The 26962-nt window shown below is 33.2% G+C and overlaps 1 protein-coding gene across 1 annotated transcript; it reads right to left on the reverse strand.

Moving 5' to 3' along the window:
* LOC141333616 (chemokine-like protein TAFA-2) lies at positions 1 to 25716 on the reverse strand. The gene is made up of 6 exons (XM_073838668.1): positions 25343 to 25716; positions 9160 to 9251; positions 5411 to 5566; positions 4116 to 4240; positions 2003 to 2052; positions 1 to 461 (listed from the first exon to the last, which is right to left on the reverse strand). The coding sequence occupies exons 2-5, from the start codon at positions 9248 to 9250 to the stop codon at positions 2023 to 2025; spliced, it is 402 nt and encodes a 133-aa protein (XP_073694769.1). The 5' UTR covers position 9251; positions 25343 to 25716; the 3' UTR covers positions 1 to 461; positions 2003 to 2022.
* Between the last annotated feature and the right edge of the window lie 1246 nt (positions 25717 to 26962).

Genomic DNA, 26962 nt, shown 5'->3' on the forward strand with positions numbered 1-26962 from the left:
CGAAGCACTTCCTGCTCCGCCTAGATCACCTGGAAAACACCTGGACACAGAACAAGCCCTGAGACGCACAGAGAAAGCCAGCAGATTAAGACAATCATGGTTTATTATGAGCGTATGCATCATTTACACACAGATAAAACCTGCTGGAGTCTTCTTTGATATGATTTCATTCAGGAGGATATATGAACATTCATATTAGAACTTCAAGAAATGCAGGAACAAAGTGTTCATCTGTTTTTTTCCCATTATCCGTCTGGATACCTTCATCGGTCTAGATCCAGATCTGTCAGTTCAATCAAGGTTCATAATGAGAAGGTCTGAGTGTCACAAAGCAGCGCTGTGAGTTCACTGAGCCGTAAGAGTCTCACTGCACATCCTGGGCTTTTCAATAAAGGCTGAACCTGTGAGTCTCTGCTCCGTAGGATTCCTCGAGTACAGACGTGACGGACACAGAAGATGACCTGAAACAGTTAAAAACATTATTAGAAAAAACAGCTGAACCCTCAAAAAGCTCAAAGTCTAGCTCAGACACTTCCTCCTGAGATTTTACATACATTTTGTAATAATTTAACAACACATTTAGATATTCACAGTTCCCTGATGTTGGTCGTTGCAGGTGAACAGGTTCATGGTCATATGCTGGTAAACAAATAAAATCTTTTTACTTGTATTATTTTATTAATATAATTAATAATTAATACTGAAATTTTTAGCAAGTGATATTTTTAACTTATTATATAAAAATTTTTTAAAAAAAATTTGCAAGTTGTTTTCTTTTTATTTATTTTTTTATTAATATTTACATTTTTTAGCAAGTTTTTTAAATTTCTTTCAATTTTACATTTTTTAATTTTTTTACTTTTTACTTTTTTAACAAGTGTTTAATTTTATTTAAATTGTAAATGTTTTATTTAATTAATATATGTTAACTATTTTTTAATTAATATTTAAATTTTTAGTTTTTAAAATTTATTTTAATTTAATTTTACATTTTTTACTATTTACATTTATTGCAAGTGTTTCATTTTATTTATTTTAATTGTACATTTTTATTTACTATATATATATATATATATATATATATATATATATATATATAAAATAACTTTTTTATTAATATTTACATTTTTTAAAAGTTTTACATTTATTTTAATTTAATTTTACATTTTTTATTATTTACATTTTTAGCAACTTTTTTATTTCGTGTTTATTTTAATTGTTTATTTTTATTTAATCAATATTTACATTTTTAAAAAGTTTTAAAATTTATTTTAATTTAATTTGACATTTTTTATTATTTACATTTTTAGCAACTTTTTTTATTTTGTGTTTATTTTAATTGTTTATTTTTATTTAATCAATATTTACATTTTTAAAAAGTTTTTAAATTTATTTTAATTTTAATTTTTTTACTATTTACATTTTTAGCAAGTTTTTTATTTTGTGTTTATTTATTTTAATTGTTCATTTTTATTTAATTAATATTTACATTTTTAGCAAGTTTTTAAATGTTTTTTTTTAATTTTACATTTTTTATTTAATGACTTTTTACATTCTAGCAAAAATTTTTTTTTTAAATTGTCATTTTTTAAATTAACGTCTACATTTTCAGCAAGCGTTTTATTTATTTATTTTTATTAAAATATCTAAAATATAATAATTTGAGATATTTTAATAGTGTCATCAGTGAAAACCAGACAGTTTAGAGCTTCTACTTAAAGTTAGGTCTTACATTATGATTGATAAAGTGTGTTTGTGAACAGAATAGCTATAAACCACATTGTATTTGAGTTCAGGCACAAAATGTGATAAAGACGGTCATATATTCTGTCAGCAAATGTGCTGCTAATTCCAGAATTACACGAATCAGTGAGAAGGAAATAAACACAAACTTCACCATCTAAAGAGTTTTCTGGACGTTTCAATCCCCTGCTGCGTGAAGAAATCGCTCAAAACTCTTTCATGATGTTTGTGATGATGAAGATGATGAAGGCCAGCTCACCTGTATCATATTTCCAGCGGTTACCAGAGCTGATCCCGATCTGAGGAGATCTGTGGCGCACGAAACATGGGAAATGAAAGCAGGAAACGGCATTAGTTTAGTGTTTCATACGGAAAAGAAAGATATAGGCTCTTTGAGGTTGATACGGTTTATTTTGAATCGATGAAGACCACCGCAACGCCGGCCGATCGGGGAACCTGCGGATATTTAGGATCAATAATTAGGCTCCAGACAGGTTTGGCGAGGCCGTTTAAATAATTGATAGAAGTTGAACGGGCTCGAGTCATACAGTCGTCATAACCAGCGGCAGAAGGACATTTGCATTGGGTTTCTATTAAAAGCTTCTAATTAAAGCGCTGGTGATGTTCAAGGGTGTTGCGGTGACACACTAGTCATTAATGGGGCTAAAAGCTTCATCTGCTGGTAACAAATGATCCCAGAGACAGATGGATGTGAGCGTCCCACCGCTGACCTTCAGCAGAAGAGACCCGCCGAAACGACCCACATAGAGCTACACCTCACGCCGGACCAAAGACAAATAGCATCTTAAGATCATTCAGTCATCATTTACTCACCTTCATGTCGTTCCAAAACCTGTATGAGCTTCACTGAAGGCAAAAGAAGATACTCTGAAGAATGCTGGGAGTCAAACCGGTGACGGTACCCATTGACTTCCATTGTATTACTACGGAAGTCAATGACTGTCGGCGACTATTTAGATGCTGTCATTCTTCAGAATATCTTCTTTCGTGTTCAGCAGAAGAAAGAAACTCATTCAGGTTTTCTGTAATGATATTTTTATTTTTGAGTGGGCTATGTATTTAATAAACACATTATAAAAACATTCATATAAACATTCATATGATTCATATAATTATTACATCAATACATCCTATACGGAGTCTTAAACAAGCTTAAAACAAGAATAAAATATCTAAGAAAAATAATTTCTCCCTTTGAATTCAATTGATTTTTCTGACCCTGTTAGCAGATTTGTGTTCTAATTTTAAGCAAAAACTTTAACTTTTGATAACTTTTTTAAAAAACAAGACTTAATATCTAATAACTCAGTATCTCACAATTAACAAAAATATGTCAAAAGTATAAAAAAGGTTATTGCATTTTTTTTTTATTTTACAATTTTGACTTTTTTTCTCAGAATTGCGCGAAACAAAAACTTGCAATGGCGAGTTATATAGTCAGCATTGAGTGATATAAACTCGCAAACTTTATATCTTGCAATTGTGAGATTATATCTCACAATTCACAATTCTGAGAAAAAAAGTAAAAATTGTGAGATATAAACTGGCATTTGCAAGAATAAAAGTCTTTATTTCTCACAATTGTGAGATTATATCCCACAATTCTGACTTTATATCTCGCAATTGTGAGTTTATATTTCACAATTCAGGAAAAAAGTCAGAATTGCAAGATGTTAACTTGCAATTTCGCGAAAAAAAAAAAAAGTCTTAATATCTCACAATTGTGAGATCATATCCCTCAGTTCTGACTTTAGAACTCGCAATTGTGAGTTTATATCTCACAATTCGGAGAAAAAAAGTCATAATTGCAAGTTTAAATGATGCAATTCTAAGAAAAAAGTCATAATTGTGAGAGACAAACTTGCAATTGCGAGAAAAAAGTCATAATTGCGAGATGTAAACTAGCAATTGTGAGAATAAAAGTCTTTATTTATTATCTTTTCCTGCAATTCTGACTTTATATCTAAGTTTTTATCTCACAATTCTGAGAAAAAAGTCAGAATTACAAGTTTATATAATGCAATTTTGAGAGAGAGAAAAAAAATCTGAATTGCAAGATGCAAACTTGCAAGAAAAAAGTCCTTTTTTATTTTTTATTCTTTATTTTTCTTTATTTAATTTTTTATTATTTGAACGTCCAGTTTCTTTAAATGCAAACATTAAGTGAATTGTATCATTTTGAAACATTATGAGAATGTTACTTTTGAATGTTCTCTGAACATTCCGAAACAAGTAGATACATTTAAAAAATGTTACACAAACATCCAACTGAAACATTCCATAAGCAACGTATTAATAATGTTTCAGTGTGCTTTGAGAACATTTACTGTGTTTTCTGAGGGTTTTTATACCTTTGTGGTCTTGATCTTGTTCCCTGTAGCGCAGCTCCAGCCTTTGAGATCCGGCAGGACTTTACACTCCTCTCCATCCAGACACGGATGCATCTGACACCACCACTTCTGCTGGACTATAGAGGCTGAAAACACACACAGAGCTCAAGATAAATCACTGCTTTACCCTGTTTTGACCTGAAAGATATACATTAAAATGCATATGCAAATACATATGTTTGTAGAAGTTTTTTTGGTGTGGTTCGTGTAAAAATTCTACATTTTTGAATTAAATGAAAAGAAGCAAGTGCAGTAATACATGGTAAGATCTTTAACATCAGTAGCTGGTCAGATAGAGGCTAGTTTGAGTTGATGTGGAATGCATTATTAGGACTAAACCCGTCAGAACGAGGCGTGATGATGGAGGGAATCATTACCAGGTTAAGCACTGATGGTTTTTTAGAGATGACCCGCCGATGGAGGACATTAGAAGCGCGCTTTAATTTGCAGAGAATGTCAGAGACTAAATGTCAGTGAATAGGTCAGACGGCACTCAGGGGCCCGAACCCATCCGAACGGATCCGTTAACATTCATTTCACACAGATAAAGCAATACGCCTGGAAAGATTAGAGGCGATCAGAGTTTAATCAGCTTCTTCATTAAGCGACAGACGTTAAACACGGCGCTAATGACGCGCTCAGAAATGCATTTGATAATCCACTCATTAATTGAATTAAAAGATTTTATTTCCAGCGTTTAGAGGTTATACAACCAAACGTAAAAACGTTGTTGTTTCAAGTTCTATTGTTTCTGTTAATATTTTTAAATACAAATAATTTTTTTTTTTTATATTTCCTGCCTTGAAATTAATTTTAGTCATTTTTATTAGCTTTAGATTATTTAGTTATTTACTTTAATTTAAACTAAATGAATATTATTTCAATAAATGTATATTCTATTTTAAGTAACAAAATGTTTTTAATAGTTTTAGTAAAAAAGTAAGTAAAAAAAATAAATAAATATAAACATTTCAATACAAGTAGCTTAGACAATCTAATCAATCACACAAACTATTTTCAGTGATACAATGCAACTCTATATTAAATGTTTAAGAAATATCATTCATATTTTTATTTAATATTGCAATCCACACTGATTTTATTTTTACTTTGAAACAATTTTTTTTGCTTAGAAACTGCTAGTGAATGTTACATTTCTTAAAATTTAAATTTAAAAAGTGATACTTTTTTAATGTGAGGATTCATTCATGCTTTGATGAATATCTCCAAATGACCGTCTGGTGCGTTTTTAGTACCGTCTACGCAGGACGGAGCCGCTCTGGTGGTTCCTGCCACTTGTCCCGGGAAACACGAGCACTTGACGGTCTGCGAACGCTCCTCGATCTTGTTCTTATTGCAGCATCGGTGTAACGCCACCACCTCACACGTGCCTGTCCGCACGTGATGCACCACTGAAACCAAAACACAACACAAACAGAAATGTAACATACATATAATAGGGTTGGGTCGATAGTCGATCCTCGGCCCCGCCGCAGCAGCAACCCGCTCGCGAAAAACACACTTAATCACACTATATAGCCAAATGAAATGCATGCTTTCAATTTCCGCATCTTTACTTATTTTATTACTATTATTATGAGGAAATAATAACAAGGAAGTTGTTGGCGATCACAATACAAATTACAGCGAACTCCAAACGAATTACACGAACTAGTTCGTTTACATTAATAAATGAGGCATACAAAAACAGCTGAAAAAAATCTAAATAATTTTAATTAAATTAGATTAAATAAACTACACCAAATATGCCTTTTTCATGGTTTTACCATAACGAACAGAGCTTGGAACAAAAAACAAGTTTAAATGTGAAGATTTCTGAACATTTTTGCTGAAGAGAATATAATTTTTTCCATCGAAATACGAACGTACAACACAAAGCCTAGTATACATTATAAATAATAGTTTTATCATTCAAATACATTGGGAATATGGAAACACTTGGATTTGTGTCGAATTACAGAGGTACGTGAGCCCAACGCCTGCTATTTCTAGTTTCGCTTTGTTTTGGTTTCTTAACTTTATATATTTTGTTTCATTCCTGTTCTGTTCTGAATACCGTTACATTTAACTGATTCGTTTTGGAGTCAGGGTAACTCACTTATAGCTATGTTTATAGTGTTTATAATGTTAATATATAATAATATTTCGCTTGATTTGGTATTATTTCTGATATTATACTTTCTCTCTAAACATTCTGCTGCTCATTAGATGCGTTTGGAGAGAGTGGGTTAAAGGTTGTATCAGCGATTTCTAGCCTGAAACATAAAGCGTCAAATTCAGCTGACCTTTCATCACGATCCGCTCGCTGCCTGCCCCATAAATTGTCTGTGAAAAAAACGCGTCTCTCTGGTCAGCCTAGGGTCCGAGATATGCCAAAAAAACAATCGGCACTACCAACCTTTCCACACATAAACAAACAGTGTTCTCTGACCCTAGGCTGACCAGAGAGACGCGGTTTTTTCACAGACAATTTATGGGGCAGGCAGCGAGCGGATCGTGAAGAAAGGTCAGCTGAAATTGACACTTTATGTTTTAGGCTAGAAATCGCTGATACAACCTTTAAGCAGTAAGCAATCAATGAGAGCGATTTTGAACTTAAAAAAGCTGTTTGGTCGAAAATATGTTAAGGACCAACACATCCTCCAAATACATCGACATAAACCCGCACTTGCTCTGTCTCGTATGCACGCATGCATGCACTGTCACGATCTAATGCACTTGTTAATGCCGGATCTTTAAAAACAAATACCGGAACACAAAAATCCAAAATCTGACAGGATGCGGCTCAAATTAAGCACTGGTGGAAACGTTAGGCTACAATTAATTAATTTGTTATGAATTAATTATTTAACAACAACCCCCAACCCCCCCACTAGACCACAATCATTATCATAGAAGAATCATTTTCATAAAAGTCACATGAATAGAAAATATAAAAATTCAAGGCACACTACTTTTGGTATGCGTTCTTTAGTTTTTTGTCATCCTTTCCTTTCAAAATGCTTGCGACAGATGCGAAAACGCAAAAACATCGATCCTCAACATGAAATGTTACGTTGTATTATAAGAAAACGTAGATATTTGAGTTGAGTAAACTTAAAATTTTAAGGCAACACGAACACTTACTTTTTAAAGTTTAAGAACTCTTTTCTTTTACAGTGCAGCCCTAATTCAGTTTATCACCTTCATAAATTGAACATAAAGAGAAACAAGCAAAAACACAATGACGCACATTCTTTATTTGTCATTCTGTAGACATAGAGTTAAAAAAAACATTGAATTTTATGTAGAAAAGGTAAATCGCCATCTTATTTCGACCAAAGTGACTTGAACGCACCTGATGTCATAATGACGACTTGTCAACTCGTAAGTACGAACGTCCCACAAGGACTTTAACGCAGCAGCAGTGAGTGACAAGCTCAGCTAAACTCTGTTCACACACACACTTCAGTATCGATCAGGAGAGAAACTGCATTCATGAAACTGCGAGCGGCTGGAGGAGCGCAGGAGGAGGTGCCGCTGAGTCTCGGTCACTGTCCTTCCTCCCGCTGAGCGCTCGTGTTGATCTGGTGACGCGTCACTCCAGCCGCTCAATTATTCACACGCTGCGGAGCTCGGCACTTTTAATTGCTGCTGACATTTCTATGAGATGCCTGTGTGTGTGTGTGTGTGTGTGTGTGTGTGTGTGTGTGTGTGTGTGTGTGTGTGCTGTAAACAGCTAATTAAGAGTTTGGATAGCGGTCTCAGAGCGGACAAGCTTTTCTAATTAAACTGCATTTGCATGACTAATACTAGTGAGATCTGCTGGGATCGGTGGTGAGGAAACAGGAAATGCACTGCTGTATTTCCTCTGTTGTGTTTCTAAGCGGCTCTGATCATACACTGCATAAAATCATGATCTTTCTCAGTATGTGTGTCTTGTTTTCCAGAAAACTAAACATCTGTAAATTAAGATGCATTTCTCAAAAGTTTGGGATCAGTAAGATTTGTATTGTTTTTTATTAAAATCTCTGATGCTCATCAAAATTCCATTTATCTGATCAAAAATGCACAGAAAAAAAGGTAATATTATTGCAATTCAAAATACCTGTTTTTTTATTTTAATATACTTTAAAATATAATTTATTTTTGTGATGCAAGGCTGAATTTTCATTCATCTTCAGTGTCACATAATCCTTCAGATATCATTCTAATATACAGATTTATTACTTTTAAAAAATATTTTAAATATTAAAAATTTTTTTGGAACCTGTGATACTTTTTTCAGGATTCTTTGATGAATAAAAAGTTAAAAAGAACAGCATTTATTCAAAATATAAATCTTTTCTAACAATATAAGTCTTTACTATCACTTTTGATCGATTTAACACATCCTTGCTGAATAAAAGTATTAATTTCATTCAAAGAAAAAATACTGACCCTAAACTTTGAACGAGGTGTTTATTATTACAAAAGCTTTCTATTTTAAATAAATGCTGCCCTTTTTAACGTTTTATTAATCAAAGAATCTTGAAAAATGTATCACAGGTTACAAAAAAAACTGTTTCCAACACTGATAATAAATCTGAATATTAGAATGATTTCTGAAGGATCATGTGACACTGAATACTGGAGTAATGATGCTGAAAATTAGCTTTGCATCACAGAAATAAGTAATATTTTGAAGTATATTCAAATAGAAAGCCAATATTTTAAATTGCAATAACATTTCACAATATTACCGCTTTTTTTGTATTTTTAATCAAATAAACAAAGCCTTGAAGAGCAGAAGAGTCTTTAAAAAGCATTACAAATCTAACCGATCCCAAACTTTTGAGTAGCGGTGTATTTATATTTAGTTTTCTAAGAAAGCATCGAAAAATAAAGTGAGTTTGAGCTTAGAAAAAACCTTAGTTGCGATATTTGTGTTTGTTTTACACATAATTTTGATTTTACAGAATATCTTCCGTCATTTTGCATTTGAGGCAAGGAGAACAAAACCCACCTTGATGTCCTCTGGATTGTGCTGGAGATCCCAGGAGGAGAACCAGCAGCAGGACCTGAGTGAGGACTTTCTGAAGATCTCTCATGCTCATCCTGCACACAAACACACACAGAGAGTCAGGACTGTATCTTATCACATCACCTATCTGCCTACATTTGATTCATTTGATGTGAATTTTTACAGGAGTCAGGGGGAAAAATCCCTGATTTTCTTATTAGACTTGTGCAGAAACACAAAGAATCCAGAGCTGAGCCTCGTTAGGCGTCATGTAAACGATCTCACTCACACTGATGGTAATTACTGGCAGCTGGTCGTATCGTTTACACTCTGGTTATGAACTGATATTCACCTTCTATATTCCATTACGGAGGTGCTGGAGATCCGACCGTTTGTTTTCCGATCGGTATTAGGATTGTGGTTGAGTAATGAGTATTAGATCATCTGAGACTGACACACACACACACACACACACACACACGCACACACACACACACACACAGACAAAAAATATTCAAAATATTTAAAAAAAATTAAATATTGAAATCAAAATTGACATTGCAATTAATAAAACAATTTTTATTTTGTTTTAAAAAAATCGATATCTTTCTCTCTATATAAATTGATTACATTATTAAATTAAATGTGTTTAGTTAATTCAATAATAAATAAATAAAGTACCATAGTAATAAATACTATTTAATAATTGTTATATTAAATGTTTTTAAAAATAAAATAAATCGGTAAGATTTTTTTATGGATTTTAAAGACGTTTCTTCTGCGCAATCAAGGCTGCATTTTTTTTTTTGGTCAAAAATACAGAAAAAACTGTAATATTGTGAAATATTATTTCAATTTAAAATAGCTGTTTTCTATGTAAATCTATTTTAAAATGTAATTTATTTCTGTGATATAATTCATTACTCCAGTCTTCAGTGTCACGTGATCCTTCAGAAATCATTCTAATATGATTTATTATTAAACAGTTTTGTTGCTTAATATTTTTTTGGAACCCGTGATTTTTTTGAAAGAAATGAATACTTTTATTCAACAAGGATGTTTTAAATTGATAAAAAAATGATAGCAAAGATTTATATTATTAGATTTATATCTTAAATAAATGCTGTTCTTTTAACCTTTTATTTATCAAGAATCCTGAAAAAAATATTAAGCAGCACAACTGTTTCCAAAATTGAAAATAAAAGTAATAAATCAGTATATTAGAATGATTATTGAAGAACCATGTGACACTGAAAACTGAAGTAATGGCTGGAAAAATTCAGCTTTGCATCACAGAAACAAATTATATTTCAAAATATATTAATATAGAACACCATTTTTTTAAACCGTAAAAATATTTCACAATATAAAAATTATTTTTCTGTATTTTTGATCAAGTAAATGCAGCCTTGATGAGCATATAAGAATTCTTTAAAAATATATTAATAGATATTTAAATAACCAATCATTTAATAAATTGCTGTAGTAATTAATATATGAATTAACATATACTATTTAAAGAGTATTATTTTATTTTACAACAGTGAAATTACAGCAAGATTAGAAACTTGCCAAAAAATAAATGATCATTAATGAAACATTAGATCTGCCTTACAAAAGTTCCATATCTTTCTGTTATCATTACTGTTATTATTAATAATCTCTACTTTTCTCTACAACACAAAGGTAAATAAAGTGGACTCATTGATGCTGTAATTAATCATCACATATTTAGGTGTTATAAATTCTCAGAGGTGTGAATAGTTTTCCGGAAGCTGTTACAACAACATGAATTATATATTAAACACTAAATCTGAGGCCGTACTAATATTTATGTTCATTCGCACTCATAAACGGCACGTAATTGCTTCCAAGCGTCTCCGTACAGTATCACCTTGGGAATCTGATCGAATGACCTTATAAAAGTCTTTAATTTGAGCGCCGGAGGGGAAGAAACGCAGACTTATTTTCTCATTAAGAATCTGTCAGAGAGGAACGAGCCGTTTCTAATTGTGTGTTTTATTCTAAAAGCTCTTCATGTTTAATTCAGGCCTTTGTGTTGTACTGCAAACCCTCAGGACATCTGCATAATTTATGCAGCGAACAAGAGAACACGCCGTTAAAGTTTGGACTATTGCAAACATTAATAAACTCACGCGCATCGGCGGGATGAATTATTAAAATAAGAATCGAGTCTGGTTCTGAAATGAGGCTGTCAGGGCAAGTTCCTCCATCGCTCCTCATTTCCAGCATGTCATTCATCTTCATTACGTCTTTCAGAAATCAAAAGACTCAATCTGACACACCTGAACCTGCATCCTTCAGCTAAAGCCACTTTAGAGCCACTTCAGAGCCTTTTTAGAGGCGCTTTAAAACCACCTTGGAGCCACTTATTTTCAACATTGATTCTCTGATATAACAGAAAAACATGAGCAAAAATATTTGTTAATGACCATTTTTGCACGAGAAATTCCTAAAATGTGACCCTGGACCACAAAACCAGTCTTAAGTCGCTGGGGTATATTTGTAGCAATAGCCAAAAATACATTGTATGGGTCAAAATTTTTGATTTTTCTTTTATGCCAAAAATCATTAAGAACTTAAGTAAAGTTCATGTTCCATGAAGATTTTCTGTAAAATTCCTTCTGTAAACATATCAAAATGTAATTTATGATTTGTAATATGCATTGTTAAGAACCTCATTTGGACAACTTTAAAGGTGATTTTCTCAGTCTTTTTGATTTTTTTGCATCCTCAGATTTCAGAATTCAAATAGATGTATCTCGGTCAAATATTGTCCTATCCTAACAAACCATACATCAATAGAAAGCTTATTTATTGAGCTTTCATATGATGTATAAATCTCAGTTTTGTCAAATTTAACCTTATGACTGGTTTTGTGGTCCAGGGTCACAAATGACACTGACGTCATTATTACACCAGCTGAGACTACACTCTTAAAAATAAAAGGTGCTTCATGATGCCAAAGAAGATCCTTTTTTTGTTTAAATGGTTCCATAAAGAATCTTTAACATCTGTTTCACAAAAAGGTTCTTTGTGGCGAAAGAAGGTTCTTCAGATTATAAAAAGGTAAGAAAGAGATGGTTCTTTAAAGAACCTTTAACCGAATGGTTCGTTGCAGAATCAAAAGTAGTTCTTCTATGGCATCACTGTGAAGAATCTTTTAAGAAGAATCTTTATTTTTAGGAGTGTTTATCAACACTGTGATGAAAAAATAAGACTAAAATGTAGTTTAAAACATAAAAAAACCTCTATATCTAAAATTTCACTGCACTTTCTTCTACAAAAAATGAGGAGAAGAAATCTAAACCTCCATCACATGCCTCAGATAACAAATGAATTTTATAAAAATGTGGGGCACGTACCTAAAATGTTAAAATTTCCATTTTTCTTGTATAATATAACGTTATTTAAAGGTTACAAGACCCCCCCCCCCAAAAAAAATAAAACGTTATTGAAACATTAAATGTAAATATTCTATGCTCTGAGAATATTGTTCTGAGAACGCTTTCTCTCAACATTATGAGATCGGATATATCACATATTAACAACGTAATAAGAACGTTACATTAACATTATCTTAAAGGGGTCATTAGATGCCCATTTTCCACAAGTTGATAATGAGAAATCTATAACATACTTTGGTTAAAATTTCTCAATGGTATGTAAAAACCCTTATCCTCACTTCTGCTGTGGGTAAAGCTGCATCACGAATGATTTGGACAAATGTAGATCAGGATCAGCACTTTCCTTTCAAAAACGAAAGCAACATTAATCCTCTGCATCTTCAGCAGCTCAGATGTCGAGGCTAAATGACGACAGCTATGTCCATTATTACATCCAACAACAGAACACCTCAATCTGAGAGATTCTTTCGGAGCTCGGTGAGGGCGGGGCTAAGGTAAGGTGCTCCTGTCAATCAACTATCATGGGAGGGGCCTCTGTCTGTGTGTCGTCACACCCACAAGAAGCTTTTAAAAAGGGGATATTACTTTTAAAGATTAAAAAAATACCACTGCACTGCAAAAAGTGCTTTTCTTACTTAGATTTTTTGTCTTGGAGGAGTAAAAATTATTGTCTTGTTTTCAGAAAAAACATGACAAAATAAAGTGATTTTTTGCTTAGAACAAGCAAAATAATCTGCCAATGGGGTAAGAAAAATAATGTTATTTCAAACAGAAAACAAGATTGTATTTCTTACCCCATTGGCAGATTATTTTGCTTGTTTCAAGCAAAAATACACTTAATTTTGACTTTTTTTTTCTGAAAACAAGACAATAATTTTTACTCGTCTAGAAAATCCTCCATGATTTAAGAATTTTGAGATATTTTGGCTGGAAACAAGACAAAAAATGTAAGTAAGAAAAGCATTTTTTTGCAGTGTGGGTGGATTTTTATCACTGTAGCACTGCAAAAAATGTTTTTCTTACTTAGATTTTTTCTTGTTTCCAGCCAAAATATCTAAAAATTCTTGAATCAGGAAGGATTTTCTAGACAAGTAAAAATTTGTGTCTTGTTTTCAGTAAAAACAAGTCAAAATTAGGTGAGTTTTTGCTTAAAACAAGCAAAATAATCTGCCAATGGGGTAAGAAAAATAATCTAGTTGTCTGCTTGAAATAAGATTTTTTTTCTTATCCCATTGGCAGATTATTTTGCTTGTTTTAAGCAAAAACACACTTAATTTTGACTTGTTTTTACTAAAAACAAGATAATAATTTTTACTTGTCTAGAAAATCCTTCCATGATTTAAGAATTTTTAGATATTTTGGCTGGAAACAAGACAAAAAATCTAAGTAAGAAAAGCATTTTTTGCAGTGTGGGTGGATTTTTATCACTGTAGGGTGGTTGTGTACACAAACTGCCAACACACATAAATGTTCAAACAACATGTAAAAGTGTGTATTGCATCCGATGACGCCTTTAAGAATGTTTTGTCCTCACATTTATATCACTAAAAAAATGTTAGTGAAAGTTGTGAGAATGTTACCTGTTTTCTGGATGATCAGAGTCTAAATAAGAGCTTCTCTCTTAAAAGGACACATTTTCTGTCTTGTGTTTAATTAATCTGCCAACCTGCTCGCTCTAAGCTGAAGGAAAAAACACTGATGATCTGAAAACATCGACAAACATAAGGTTAAACATACTTGCGTTGTTTTGATAGAAAGAAGTGAATATAATTATTGAAATTAATACTAGTTTTCACTGTTGAGAGAAAGGACATCTGACACTGGACTAAGACTAACTGAAAAACAGCTGACACATTGAACACTAGTGTGATTGTCACTAGAATATATGAGATCTTCTCTGATTCCCTGCAGGCCTTCGAGCTGAAGTTAAGCTCTAAAACCGCTGCGGTGAATCACAGCATGGACCTCGACCCTGAACCTCACCGACACTGACAGACGAGACAGGTCTGATCCAGAGCGCTTCTGGAGTTCACAACAGAAACAGATAACCAGACATTACTGCTGTATTTGACATTTAGCAGAGGAGTCTCTCCAAATGAGGAAGACTACAAAACAAGTCCAGAAACCAGAACTAAACCGACTCCAATAGGCTTTCATGGCTCATATTGGCTGATATAGTGAGAATAAAACAGCTAAAATTTATTCAAAGACTCAAACTAAGAAAAAAATATGCAATTTGCCACAGATGCTGACATTTAAATGATGAAATTCCGATGCTTGTAATGTAAATCAATGAGATCTTTATAACAGTACAGCAGATACTGACATAAAATTATCTAAATGTCAGTTGTCACTCTATATTTTCAATAACATGTCTTGGTAAGATGAGATTGAAATGATCCAAACATATAATGCAATGCAATCCAATGATGATTGAGAGATGAACAAATAAACGTTCCTCAAGAGATGTGAGATGTTTTGGAGGCTTGGGAAGATCATTCAATGATTTTTCTACAAAATGATTCATGGAGAATCAAGTAAAGCCAAGCTGATTCAGTCTAGTAAGTGTTCATCTGGAAATATGTGACCCTGTACCACAATTATGGGTCAAATGCCAAAAATCATTAGGATACTGAGGGGAGACACTGCAGGCAAAAACACTGTTTTTTCATGCATCTGTCAAAATTTTGGGCTTTTTGGTGTTTCGTATAGTGTTTTTTCAGATTAATGGAAAGAAAACACCCAAAAGACACTGTGAAGTGTTTCTTTTATAGCACTTTAGCGATTTGTGTCAATAGATTTCAATTACAATACAGATTTTTAAAGGCTGTTTTCTCAAAATGAGTTTTTTTCTCCTACACTGAGCCGTAAATCTCCACTCCGGTAACACTTTTGCACATCAAACTTTACATTTTTATTCCTGTCTATATTCTGAAAGTTTTTACAGAGGGATTTGTTCATATATATACAACATTTTTATACAACATTTTATTCCCCCCAAAATGGTAAAAAAATAAATAAAAATACATTGTTTTCTCTCTCTTCTAAGTTTTTTTTCTTCAGTATTATGGAGTGACAAAATGAGATACCCATTCCCTCTGTAAAAACATTCAATAAAACAAAAATTAAACAAGAATTTTGAAACTGACTTCATCCAGTGTTTTGATTTTTGTACTAGAAATGTATGCAAATTAGCACATATTTCAATAAATATTGCCTAATTTGCATATTTAAACCTAACATTTAAAAAAACTTGTAATACAAAAAATGTTTGCAATGATCAATATAATCAATTAAATGGGTAAGTATGGTGACAACTATTAGTTGTTGTTTTTTACCCTATTTACCTGCAGTGTCTTGCCTTAATAAAGGTCATGTTCCATTTAGATACTTTGTCAATTTCCTACCATAAATGTATCAAAATTAAATATTTGATTAGTAATATGCATTGCTAAAAACTTCATTTGGACATTAAAGGCGATTTTCTGAGTATTTAGTTTTTTTGCACCCTTAGATTCCAGGTTTCTAAATAGTTGTATCTCAGCCAAATAGTGTCCTATCCTAACAAACCACACATCAATGGAAAGCTTTATTCAGCTTTCAGATGATGTATAAATCTCAATATCAAAAGATTGACCTTTATGACTGGTTTTGTGGTTCAGGGTCACATATTACTGAAGTTATTCTGACGTTTACTTGAAGTTTCTAAACTCTAACGTGGAGACATGAGGAGAATAAAGCGATCCGAGCGGCATGTCCTCCATCCGCGCCTCTAGTTCCAGTGTGATGTTTCAATCAATGTCTGTGAGATTCAGTGTGCCACCATTAGCTCTTCACCTCACACACACTAATCAATGTCAATCGCTCTAATGTTTGCCTGTGTAATATGAACGCTCTATTTCTGATCTGCTTTTAATTGCTCTTTTTGTGATGGCAGCATCAATAATGAATACGCTACAGAAACAGGAAAAAATAATGTTCGCTTTATATTGCAGCGGAGGAACGAGCATCTAACCATCTGTTTGTGAATCTGCCGTTACAGTCCTGCAAACAGCAAACATTCTCAGAGAAAACGTTCAGGAGAAAAATGTTCTTAAAGTAATTCCTACGGAACCTTCTTACAACGTTAAATATTTGACACGTGTTCTCATAACATTCATAACATTCCAAAAAAAATTTAATAAAGTTCTAGTCACAAAAAGAAAAAGGAACATTTTAACATTCTTTGAATATTAAAAATAAACACTCAAAAAATATTTTACACAAACATAAAGTTAGTAAATTGTTGCAAAATCTCTTAAATAAAGTTCTGTTCACAAACCGAAACATGGACATTTTAACATTCTTGGAATATTAAAAATAAATGCTTGAAAATATTTTATGCAAAAATAAAGTTAGTAAAATGTTGCAAAAAACTATTAAATAAAGTTCTATTTACAAAAAGAAAACTGGACATTTTAACATTCTTTGAATATTAAAAATAAACACTCAAAAATATTTTATGCAAAAATAAAAAGTTAGTAAAATGTTGCAAAAAACTATTAAATAAAGTTCTATTCACAAACCGAAAAATTGACATTTTAACATTCTTGGAATATTAAATATAAACGCTCAAAATATTTGGTAACACTTTAGAATAGGTAACACTTATTCACTATTAACTACGACTTTTCCCTCAATAAATTCCTAATTTGCTGCTTATTAATAGTTAGTAAGGTAGTTGTTAGGTTTAGGTATTGGGTAGGATTAGGGATGTAGAATAAGGCATTAATATGTGCTTAATTAGTACTAATAAATGGCCAATATTCTAGTAATATGCATGCTAAAAAGTTGTAGTTAATAGTGAATAAGTGTTACCTATTCTAAAGTGTTACCAAATGTTGCCAAAAAACTATTAAATAAAGTTCTATTCACAAAACGAAAAATTGACATTTTAACATTCTTGGAATATTAAATATAAACGCTAAAAAATATTTTAGACAAAAATAAAGTTAGTAAAATGTTGCAAGAAACTATTAAATAAAGTTCTATTCACAAACTGAAAAGTTGACATTTTAACGTTCTTGGAATATTAAAAAATAAATGTTCAAATAACTATATTTTGTGTAAAAATAAAGTTAACAGGTAGAAAATAGTATTTCAGTGCCTCTACTTCAAAAATTCACTCTTTATTCAACATGTTACTTGCAGTTTCTTTATGATTATTTGTGACCCAGGACCACAAAACCAGTCATAAGGGTAAATCTTTTTAAATTGAGATTTATTTATCATCTAAAAGCTAGATAAATGAGCTTTCCATGGTATGGTTTGTTAGGATAGTGCAGTATTTGGCTGAGATACAACTATTTAAAAATCTACAATAATCTGAGGGTGCAAATAAATCAAAATATTGAGAAAATCACCATTAAAGTTGTCCAAATAAAGTTCTTAGCAATGCGTATTACTAATCAAAAATTATGTTTTGATTTACGCTAGGATCTTTACCTAATATCCCAATGATTTTTGGCATAAAATAAAAATTTATAATTTTGAGCCATACAGTGTGTCTTTCTTTGGCTATTGCTACAAATATACCCATGCTACATAAGTCCAGGGTCACATTTGTGAAATTTACTAGTATTTCTGAGTGAATCTTTTCTGTGTACAGAAGTAATAAAGAAGCTTTGTTTAATAATCCCCTTAAATCATCGTATTTGCCGACAACGAACCTTTACGGCTTTTGTTTTGTGTCTCGTCAGCAGTGCGTCGAGCTGTTAGACACGTCGTCCCAGCATGCTTTGTGTTTTCATCGCACCTCTGAGAGAAGCTGAACTGAGCTTTAATTATAACACACGTGTGTTTAGACGAGCTCAGAATCCATAGCAGAATCTGATTTATCCCTCCAAAATGAAGCTGTGCGTCTGCATTTCTGACAGCTTATTAACAGCAACCGTTGATTTTCTGCAGCTGTTGATGCCTCAGAAGGACAGACGTTTTGCACACAATGAGTTTGGCTGCTCGAGTCCGGGATTCTGCAGAAAGTGGGTCATTTCACAGCAGATCCTGGACTCAAAACACACCTGTGAAAGCACAGAATCCACTAAGCTAACCGGGTTGTGACCTTTCCATCTTATAAAACGCTTCAGCTGTCAGAATCACTCAAATTCACCTGCAGGTTTTTTAGAGCAGGAACAAACTGTTATACAGTGTCCGTTTCCTTCAAATGTCCTTCCAGTTTACATCAGCGCTTGCTTTAATGCTTCTAATAGAAACGCTTGTTTCTTTACATTTATATTTGTTACATTTGTGATTTAAGGCACCGTAGTTCCTCCTGCATCTTGCCGCAGCATCAGCAGCATCAGCATGAACTTGTTTCTCTGACAGAAGTGTGATGAAAGGTGTCAGAAACGCTGCCTATTTTTATCCGCGTCGTGAGCACGCTCTTATTGGACGCAGACGGGACAGGAAATGACGAACGATTATGTAACGCACTTAGCTGCTCCAAGATTCCTTTTAGACAAACTCAAACTGTACGTTTAACCTGCTATTTTTATAGTTTTCCAGTCCAAATATCTAAACATTCATCATAAAGATGCATTTACAGTACTTGAGAAGTATTCAGATGTTTCTAAAAAGCAATACAATTATGTGTAAAACAAATATCTGTCAAAGGGGTGAGAAAGGTAATCCTGTTTTCTCTTTGAATTGATTTTTCTAAGCCCACTGGCAAATACTTTCTTGTTTTAAGCTTGATATTGATCGTTTGTCAGAAAGAAGACATAATATCTTAAATCATTTTCATTTAAGAATATCTGTACTGGAAAACGAGACAAAAATACTGAGGACGAGCATCTGTTTTGAAGGATTTATTTCTCTGGAAGGTAGGGTAAATTATTAATGGCTCATTATTGCATTTTACGTTTTGTTTTTGCATTTTTTGACAAATGTATTTTGTTTTTTAAAGGAAAAACTTTACACAATCTTATAAACCCCAATCGTCACATATGACTAACAAGACATCAGCTGAAGAGAAAGCCTGTAAATACGTAAACTACAGCAGATATGACATTAATATTATTCTGCTAGTCATATTATTAAATGACAGATGAATATGTGATGTTTGATTAAACATACAGCCTCAAACACAGAATTTATGAGAGAGTCTGTCCTCCCAGGTGACTAATTTGGGTTATAAAAGCATTGTAGGAACATTTTAAAACTTTAATAAAAAGTTAAAATGTCCAGTTTTCTTGTCATCATAACGTTAGAGCGTTATTTAAAGGTTACAAATTTTTTTCGTACAAACATTGTTGGGGGTAACATGTTACAAGTAACAAGTTATGTAATTAGATCACTTTTTTAACTTATTACTTTTAAATTTACAAATTTCTTCAAATCAGTAACTCAACTTACTTTGTTTATTCATTTTACTTCATTACAGTTGTCAAAAATATAACTTTAAAAAAATGAATGCTCAAATAACTATATAATGGAAGCATATGTGTAGCAAAATTCAATTTGCAATGCAATATGCAAAATGGCAATACAATATGCAAAATGACAATGCAATATTCAAAATGGCAATGTAATTCTGTTTTTAAATTTACATTTTCCACCAAGCGTGCAAAATTTGGTGCAGAATGAAATTGAAAATTAGATTATATTATTTACATTTGCCATTTCCAACAGTAGCCTTAAGTTGTAAAGTGCATACTATTTTAATGCTTTATAAGTAGCAAAATGAAAATGAAAATGTATAGCCCAAACTGATTTGATATGTGTAACGTGTCCAAGCAGAAACAGTAGCAAAATTATCATTTAAATGTTATTTGTCCTAAATGCATTTAGACTAACAGTTAGGACACTTACGATTGCATTTTCATCATGGCGCCGTGGGATATTTGTAGCAAAATTCAATGAGGCTTTGAAAATGCATTCTGAGCTGACCACGCCCACCCTACGTCAATCATTGCGTCAAGGCGGGGATTGGCGGGAACGTGTTACGTTTAGATCGTTTGAAACATGGCCAAATTTTTGGCCAAAATGTCTAGTTTTCTTGTCATCATTAGAACGTTATTCAAAGGTTACAAAAATGTTTCTTACAAACATTGTTGGGGGTAACATGTTACAAGTAACAAGTTATGTAATCAGATTACTTTTTTAACTCATTACTTTTAAGTTTACAACAAAATATCTGAGTAACTTATTTAAATCAGTAACTCAACTTACTTTATTTATTAATTTTACTTCATTACAGTTTTCAAAAATATAACTTATGGGTTGTTTGTTATCAAAAATATGTAATTAAGCCCAGCCCAGGTGACAAGAAGTAACGCAAATGTAACATAATGCATTACATTCCATAAAAAGTAACTAAGAAATGCAATTAGTTACTTTTTATGGAGTAATGCAATATTGTAACAATCACTTCTAAAAAAAAAAAACATTAAAATGTCCAGTTTTTCTGCTATTATTATACGGTTAGCTGTATTGTTTTTCCACAGAATCAGTTCAGCACTTCCAAATTGAGTCTGACCCCAAAGAGAGCGAGGCTGCACGCCCGTCTCTCTCATCAGGGTCGAGCTCTCCTCCATCTCAGCAGGGCACAATATGTTCAGAGACCAACATGAGTCCAGATTAATGCAGGACTCAAGGTGATGAGGACGGCCAATAATAGCAGCGACACACACCACTATGGAACCACAGCTAAAACATCTCAGGAAGCCTTGTGTGCTTCATTAGCAGGTTCAGGTGTTTGTGTGTCAGATCGCCAGCGTAATAACCAGGGTTAATGGAGAAAACAAGAAAAGAAGTCAATGTAGTTACAGCATCTGAAGCGGCGACTCAGCAGTCTGTGCATACGCAGTCATTAGTCAGATAACGTCTATTTTTCACACTCTTGCCGGGTTGTATTTTCGCTCATAATAATGGTGTGCCGGCAGCTAAACCATCTCTGGTGGGAGTAATAATCTGCGTTCAGTGACATTCAGGATTTGGGATATTACGATGTATTTCCAACTTCTTAAATGAAAAGAAATATAGCGCGAGACTTGATTTTAAATGGAGGGGTGTGGCTTGCTGTGATTGACAGGTCACTGAAGGGGAGGTGCTAATATTATTGCCCCGCCTTCATGTCACTGCACGCATCATCAGAGGTGAGATGTTGTTTCAAAGAGAAGAAGGCAATGTTTTACATTTAGGTTTATGCATTTTATCCAAAGCATTGTCAAAGAGTCAACAATATTCATAAAATACAATGCCAACTTAATGATTAATGAGAAGTTCAAATGATTAAATGTGATCATGATTCAAAATGATTGATTATAAGAATTATGTTTTACAATAAAATACTTTTTCGTTTTTTCTATATTTCATGTTTTATTCCATGTGCACTTTCCGTGCAATTTCTAAGTGAAAATGGCTTTTTTTTTGTCAGTGTTTTAAAAAACACTGCAATAATCATAAACAAATAAAAATTGGTTGTTTTTGGTTTCAACCAGTTCGTTTTTGCGAGCGGTAGTAACAAGCACTGCGCTCACATACAGACGAGGGAAACTGCATGTGTCACACTAACCTGTCATTCCAGTCATGAGGTTTAGTAATGTACGCTAAAATATGACTGTGGCCGTCAAGATGGAGACAGGCAGCTGAAGTTGGTGTGTTTGTGGCTTATTAATGTCATCTGGAATCAACCGGAGCACATGTGACGTCTTATAAATAAGCAACAGAAAAGACATCCAACCTCAGAATAAGGGATCGTGACCTCAGAATAACAAACACAAACTTCTGACCAGCAATATGACGCTATACAATCTGATTATTGTTTAATAGTCACTAACACCCTGGTGCAGTCACGTTTTGTTCTCCACCTATGCTTTTGGGGTTATTTTTATGTTTGTATCTAACAGCTTGCTGCATTTGCTTTGTGAACACAAAAAAATTATGGACATGATTTGGAAATGTTAAAATGCCGAAAAATGTCAAACTAACACTTGATAGAATGGAAGCTCATTTTCGCCACTGAAAAACATAAAAAACGTAATTGTGACTTTTTATCTCACAATTTTGACTTTTTTCTCAGAATGTCAAAATTGCTAGATATTAAGTCAGAATTGTAGGATATAAACTCACAAATGTGAGATATAAACTCACAATTCTGACTTTTTTCTCGCAATTGTGACTTTATTTCTCAGGATGTCAAAATTGCTAGATATAAAGTCAGAATTGCAGGATATAAACTCACAAATGCGAAATATAAACTCACAATTCTGCCTTTTTTCTCGCAATTGCAAGCTTGTATCTTACAATTCTGACTTTTTTTCTCAGAATTGTGAGATATGAACTCGCAATTGCAAGTTAAAAAGTCCAGTTCTGAAGTGAAAAAAAAAAGCAATTCTGATTTAACTCGCATTTGCGAGTTTATGTCACACAATTCTGATTTTATTTCTCAGACTTGCAAGTTTATATCACACAGTTGCGACTCTTTTTCTTAGAATTGCACGTTTATATCTTGCAATTCTGACATTATGACTTGCATTTGTGAGTTTATATCTCACAATTCTGGGAAAAAAGTCTGAATTGTGAGATAACAAGTTGCAATAACCTTTTTTTTTTTTTAATTCATTGGCAGAAACAGGCTTCCATAGCAAAGGTACCAAGTGTGACCCAAAAATAAAGAGGCCCAGATGGTTTTAAATCTTTTAAATTATAATGTTTGTTAATTGATTTTGTTAAAAATCTAAATTCAGCCTCACTGTCCTGATAAAGTCACGCTCTTTATTTACTCAAAATGAATCCGGTTATCCAGCTATCTGTAATGTAACTATCCATCTGAACGCTCAGTGTTCGGTGATTCCTCTGCCACTGTGATCATTCAGCATAAACAGTAAAATGATAAACACAGCACTTTCTTTCGCGATATGAAGCATCTGAAATGCCGCATGAATCAGGAATCAGCTGATACTCAGCGGGCAAAAAACACACACTATCACACGCGATTACACAGCTAATGGGAACATCCTCACAATGTCTTTTCAAGTTACATAAAAGTTAAGACAAAATGCTCGTAAAGTAATAATTTACGGGAATGATTTGGGGTTAGAACAAGTTTGCAAGAAATCTTTTTGTAACCTTTAAATAATGTTTTAATCACAAGAAACATTTTAAGATTTCAGAAACATTTCGAAAAATGTTCTCACAGCATTTCATAACCTAAATTACCCAGAATCAACCAGAATACGAAGAAACTATTTAAAAAGAGACACTTTAGCTAATCTGCATACTCAGATTTGGAACTGAATTGATTCATTGTAATTCATGCGTGGATAAACAGAAGTCTTGGAAAGACCGTTTAGGATTAATTATTAATTACTAACAAGCTAACTTTGACATTCACAGTGATTTCTCCTGAAATGCACATTGCTTATTTACATTCACAGTCGCTGACTCCTGAGTTTTCCTCCACTGAAACACTCCAGGATTCATATAGAAAGCTCTGCCATCCACATTATTCTCAGTAAACAACACGAGTGACATTTTGTCACATACGGTTTCAGGGTTTCTCAGTCCTGTTTTTTCTCTCGGGTCAGATCTGGATGAGCTACGGCTTTCACTGCCACTCAAAGTGTTCATTTTCTGAACGTCAGCGGCACTGGGACTCAGAGATGCAGAAAATAGTCATTAGTGACTGCAGAACGACTTCGCTGACGCAGGATGAGATTCTTGACTATTTTCACTCTAAAGACTGGAAATGATCAATGCAATTCCAGAAAACTCTAACTAACGAGATGGCTTGTTTTCCAAGACCAAAATACAAATTACAAACAAAACATATGTGACCCTGGAGCACAAAACCACTCATAAGTAAGTAGCACTTATGACTGGTTATTGGTAACAATAGCCAAAAATACACTGGAAGGGTCAGAATTATTGATTTTTCTTTTATGCCAAAAATCATTAGGATATTAAGTAAAGATGAAGATATTTTCTACATTTCCTACCGTAAATATACCAAAACTTCATTTTTGATTAGTAATATGCATTGCTAAAAACTTTAAAGGCGATTTTCTCAGTATTTAGATTTTTCTGCACCCTCAGATTCCAGATTTTCAAATAGTTGTATCTCATTATCCTATCATAAACCATACATCAGTGAAACACTTATTTATTTGGCTTCCAGATATATAACTTAAATCTCAATTTAAAATTAAAATCAAATTTACCCTAATGACTAGTTTTGTGGTCCAGAGTGACTCTCAAACATGCAATAAAACAAGAAATCAGTACAATTACCATTTACAAAAAAATTAAATAAAAACATTTCTAAATACTGTTATTATATGGTGCTTTTACAGTATTTCTACAAAAATCAGTTTCCAAAACCACTTTTCAATATGTGTTTATGCATTAATACTGTTTATAGTCAAGTACACTATAAGTAGCCTACACTATACATGGTACATTGCCTCAAATGTATCCTGAACAAATACTATAATTTATATAGCCTACTGAATGCTTAATACTGCATATTTATAGCCTAAATAGCACGCAAGCAATAAAAATGTCAAACATAAACCAAAACAAACAATACTGTATTACACATCATTTGTAGGCTTTTGTTTTGCGGAGTGTAGCGAGTGTTGACTGAATGTCTAAAACAAAATCGTGATGTCAGTCACCAAACAATCAAATAATAACCCACTTTAAACTCGTCTGTATATTTTTAAACTGTTGTTGTGTTTGTATTCGAGGTTCTGATTGACTGATTGATTGATTCTCACCTGCACTCGCGACAGATTGAAGACCGACTGAAGAAGCGGCATGAATGAGCTCGTACCTGCCGCACCTGTGCCGCTCCTGATCAATCCATCCGATCAGCTCGATCAGTCAATTCAATCAGTTAATCGCTCCAGGGTTCCGCTTTGGGTCGGTTCTGCTCGGTTCAGTTGGGTTCCCTCAGCGGCGCTTCACATGATTCAGATCCGCGCGCGAGTTGAGCGCGTAACCGTCATTAACCGTCACTAACCGTCCCAGAACTGGACAAATGAGATTATTCCGTTGAACGCTTCCCGCGTCTCCTGTTTGAATTTAAAATGGGATGTTAGTAATGAGCAGTAAAAATAGAAGGCAAATAAAAAAGATTGAGTGAAAAACAGATGCTGCTCTTCCCTGAGCTTCACACTCACTACTGACTCACTCAAATATACACACAATCAAACCTCTCTCTCTCACCATCTCTCTCTCTCTCTCTCTCTCTCACACACACACACACACACACACACACACACACACATCTACAATTCATTTACATTTAACACTCCCCGGATAACAAAAAAATGTTGTAAGAACGTTTTGTCAACGTTTCCACTAAAACGTTATTTCTGAATGCACTTTAAACGTTTAAAACGTCGTGTTTTTTGTTTGTTTGTTTTTAAATCGCGGTTATAAGAACATTCAAGGAACGTTCCATTTTACCACTTTGCAAACATTACGGGAACGTTAGCGCAAATGTTCTCTAAACTTTCTCAAGTAGGACTTCAGAAACATCATATAAACAAAATATTATCGGATTATTGAACATACATACTGAACAAATATGCCACTGAATGATTCATTAATTGTTACGAAACAAAAAAAAGTCTTAAAAATGAACCAAAACAAACCATATCATGGCAGGTCAATTGAACGCTGACTCTAAAACAAAATGTATTGTTTAATAATCAATCTATAATCCATTCTTAATATATTTCTTAACTGTGGCGACTTCTAAACGTTTTTTCTTAGTTACACAAACTGTGAAGTAGTGCTCCGTTTCCTAATTTTGCAGACATTGTGATAATGTTACGTCTGTCTGAAACTTTTTTCTACGTTTTGAGAACACTATTAAAGATCAAATGTTCTATTAACGTTACCTGGCGAACGTTTGTTCGTAACTTTGAGAGAACGTTGCCAGAACGTTTTGAGAACATTCTGGGACCATGGTTCTACCATCATACAAGTCTGAAAACATGGGTTAACTCCAACATTTTTCGTGTGACGTGTAGCCTATTATCCTTATTAACACATTTAGCACACGATGATTGTCGGTGTTTATTCTTATACTCACTATTCTTATTGGATCATCCGAATACCACAATACTTGACTTTGGCGGTCATTCACAGTCATGCTATGTATTTTTGAAAAATATAATCACTGTACCATAGTAGCAGCGCTGGATTTTCCTGTAAAGCTGTATGATACTGATGTAGTTGAGACTGGTATTAGTCAATATTCCATTGTGTGCTCGTTTGGCGCCATCTTGCGGACGCGTTTGATCCTGCATGCTAATCGATGCTTATTTTCACTTCAAGAGTTTTTCATCATGAATAAGGGTTAAAAAAGAAGAAAAAGCGTTTACCTT

Source organism: Garra rufa, chromosome 4, assembly GCF_049309525.1.
Source record: "Garra rufa chromosome 4, GarRuf1.0, whole genome shotgun sequence".
NCBI classification, from domain to species: Eukaryota; Metazoa; Chordata; class Actinopteri; order Cypriniformes; family Cyprinidae; genus Garra; species Garra rufa.

Bases quoted from the DNA above. Each gene is read 5' to 3' on its own strand.
- LOC141333616 (XM_073838668.1), bottom strand. From the start codon at position 9,250: ATGAGCATGAGAGATCTTCAGAAAGTCCTCACTCAGGTCCTGCTGCTG. The intron at 5,567-9,159 runs GTGGGTTTTGTT...TTTTGGTTTCAG, and splicing joins ACAATCCAGAGGACATCAAG to TGGTGCATCACGTGCGGACA. The intron at 2,053-4,115 runs GTATAAAAACCC...CGTGCGCCACAG, and splicing joins ACAAGATCAAGACCACAAAG to ATCTCCTCAGATCGGGATCA.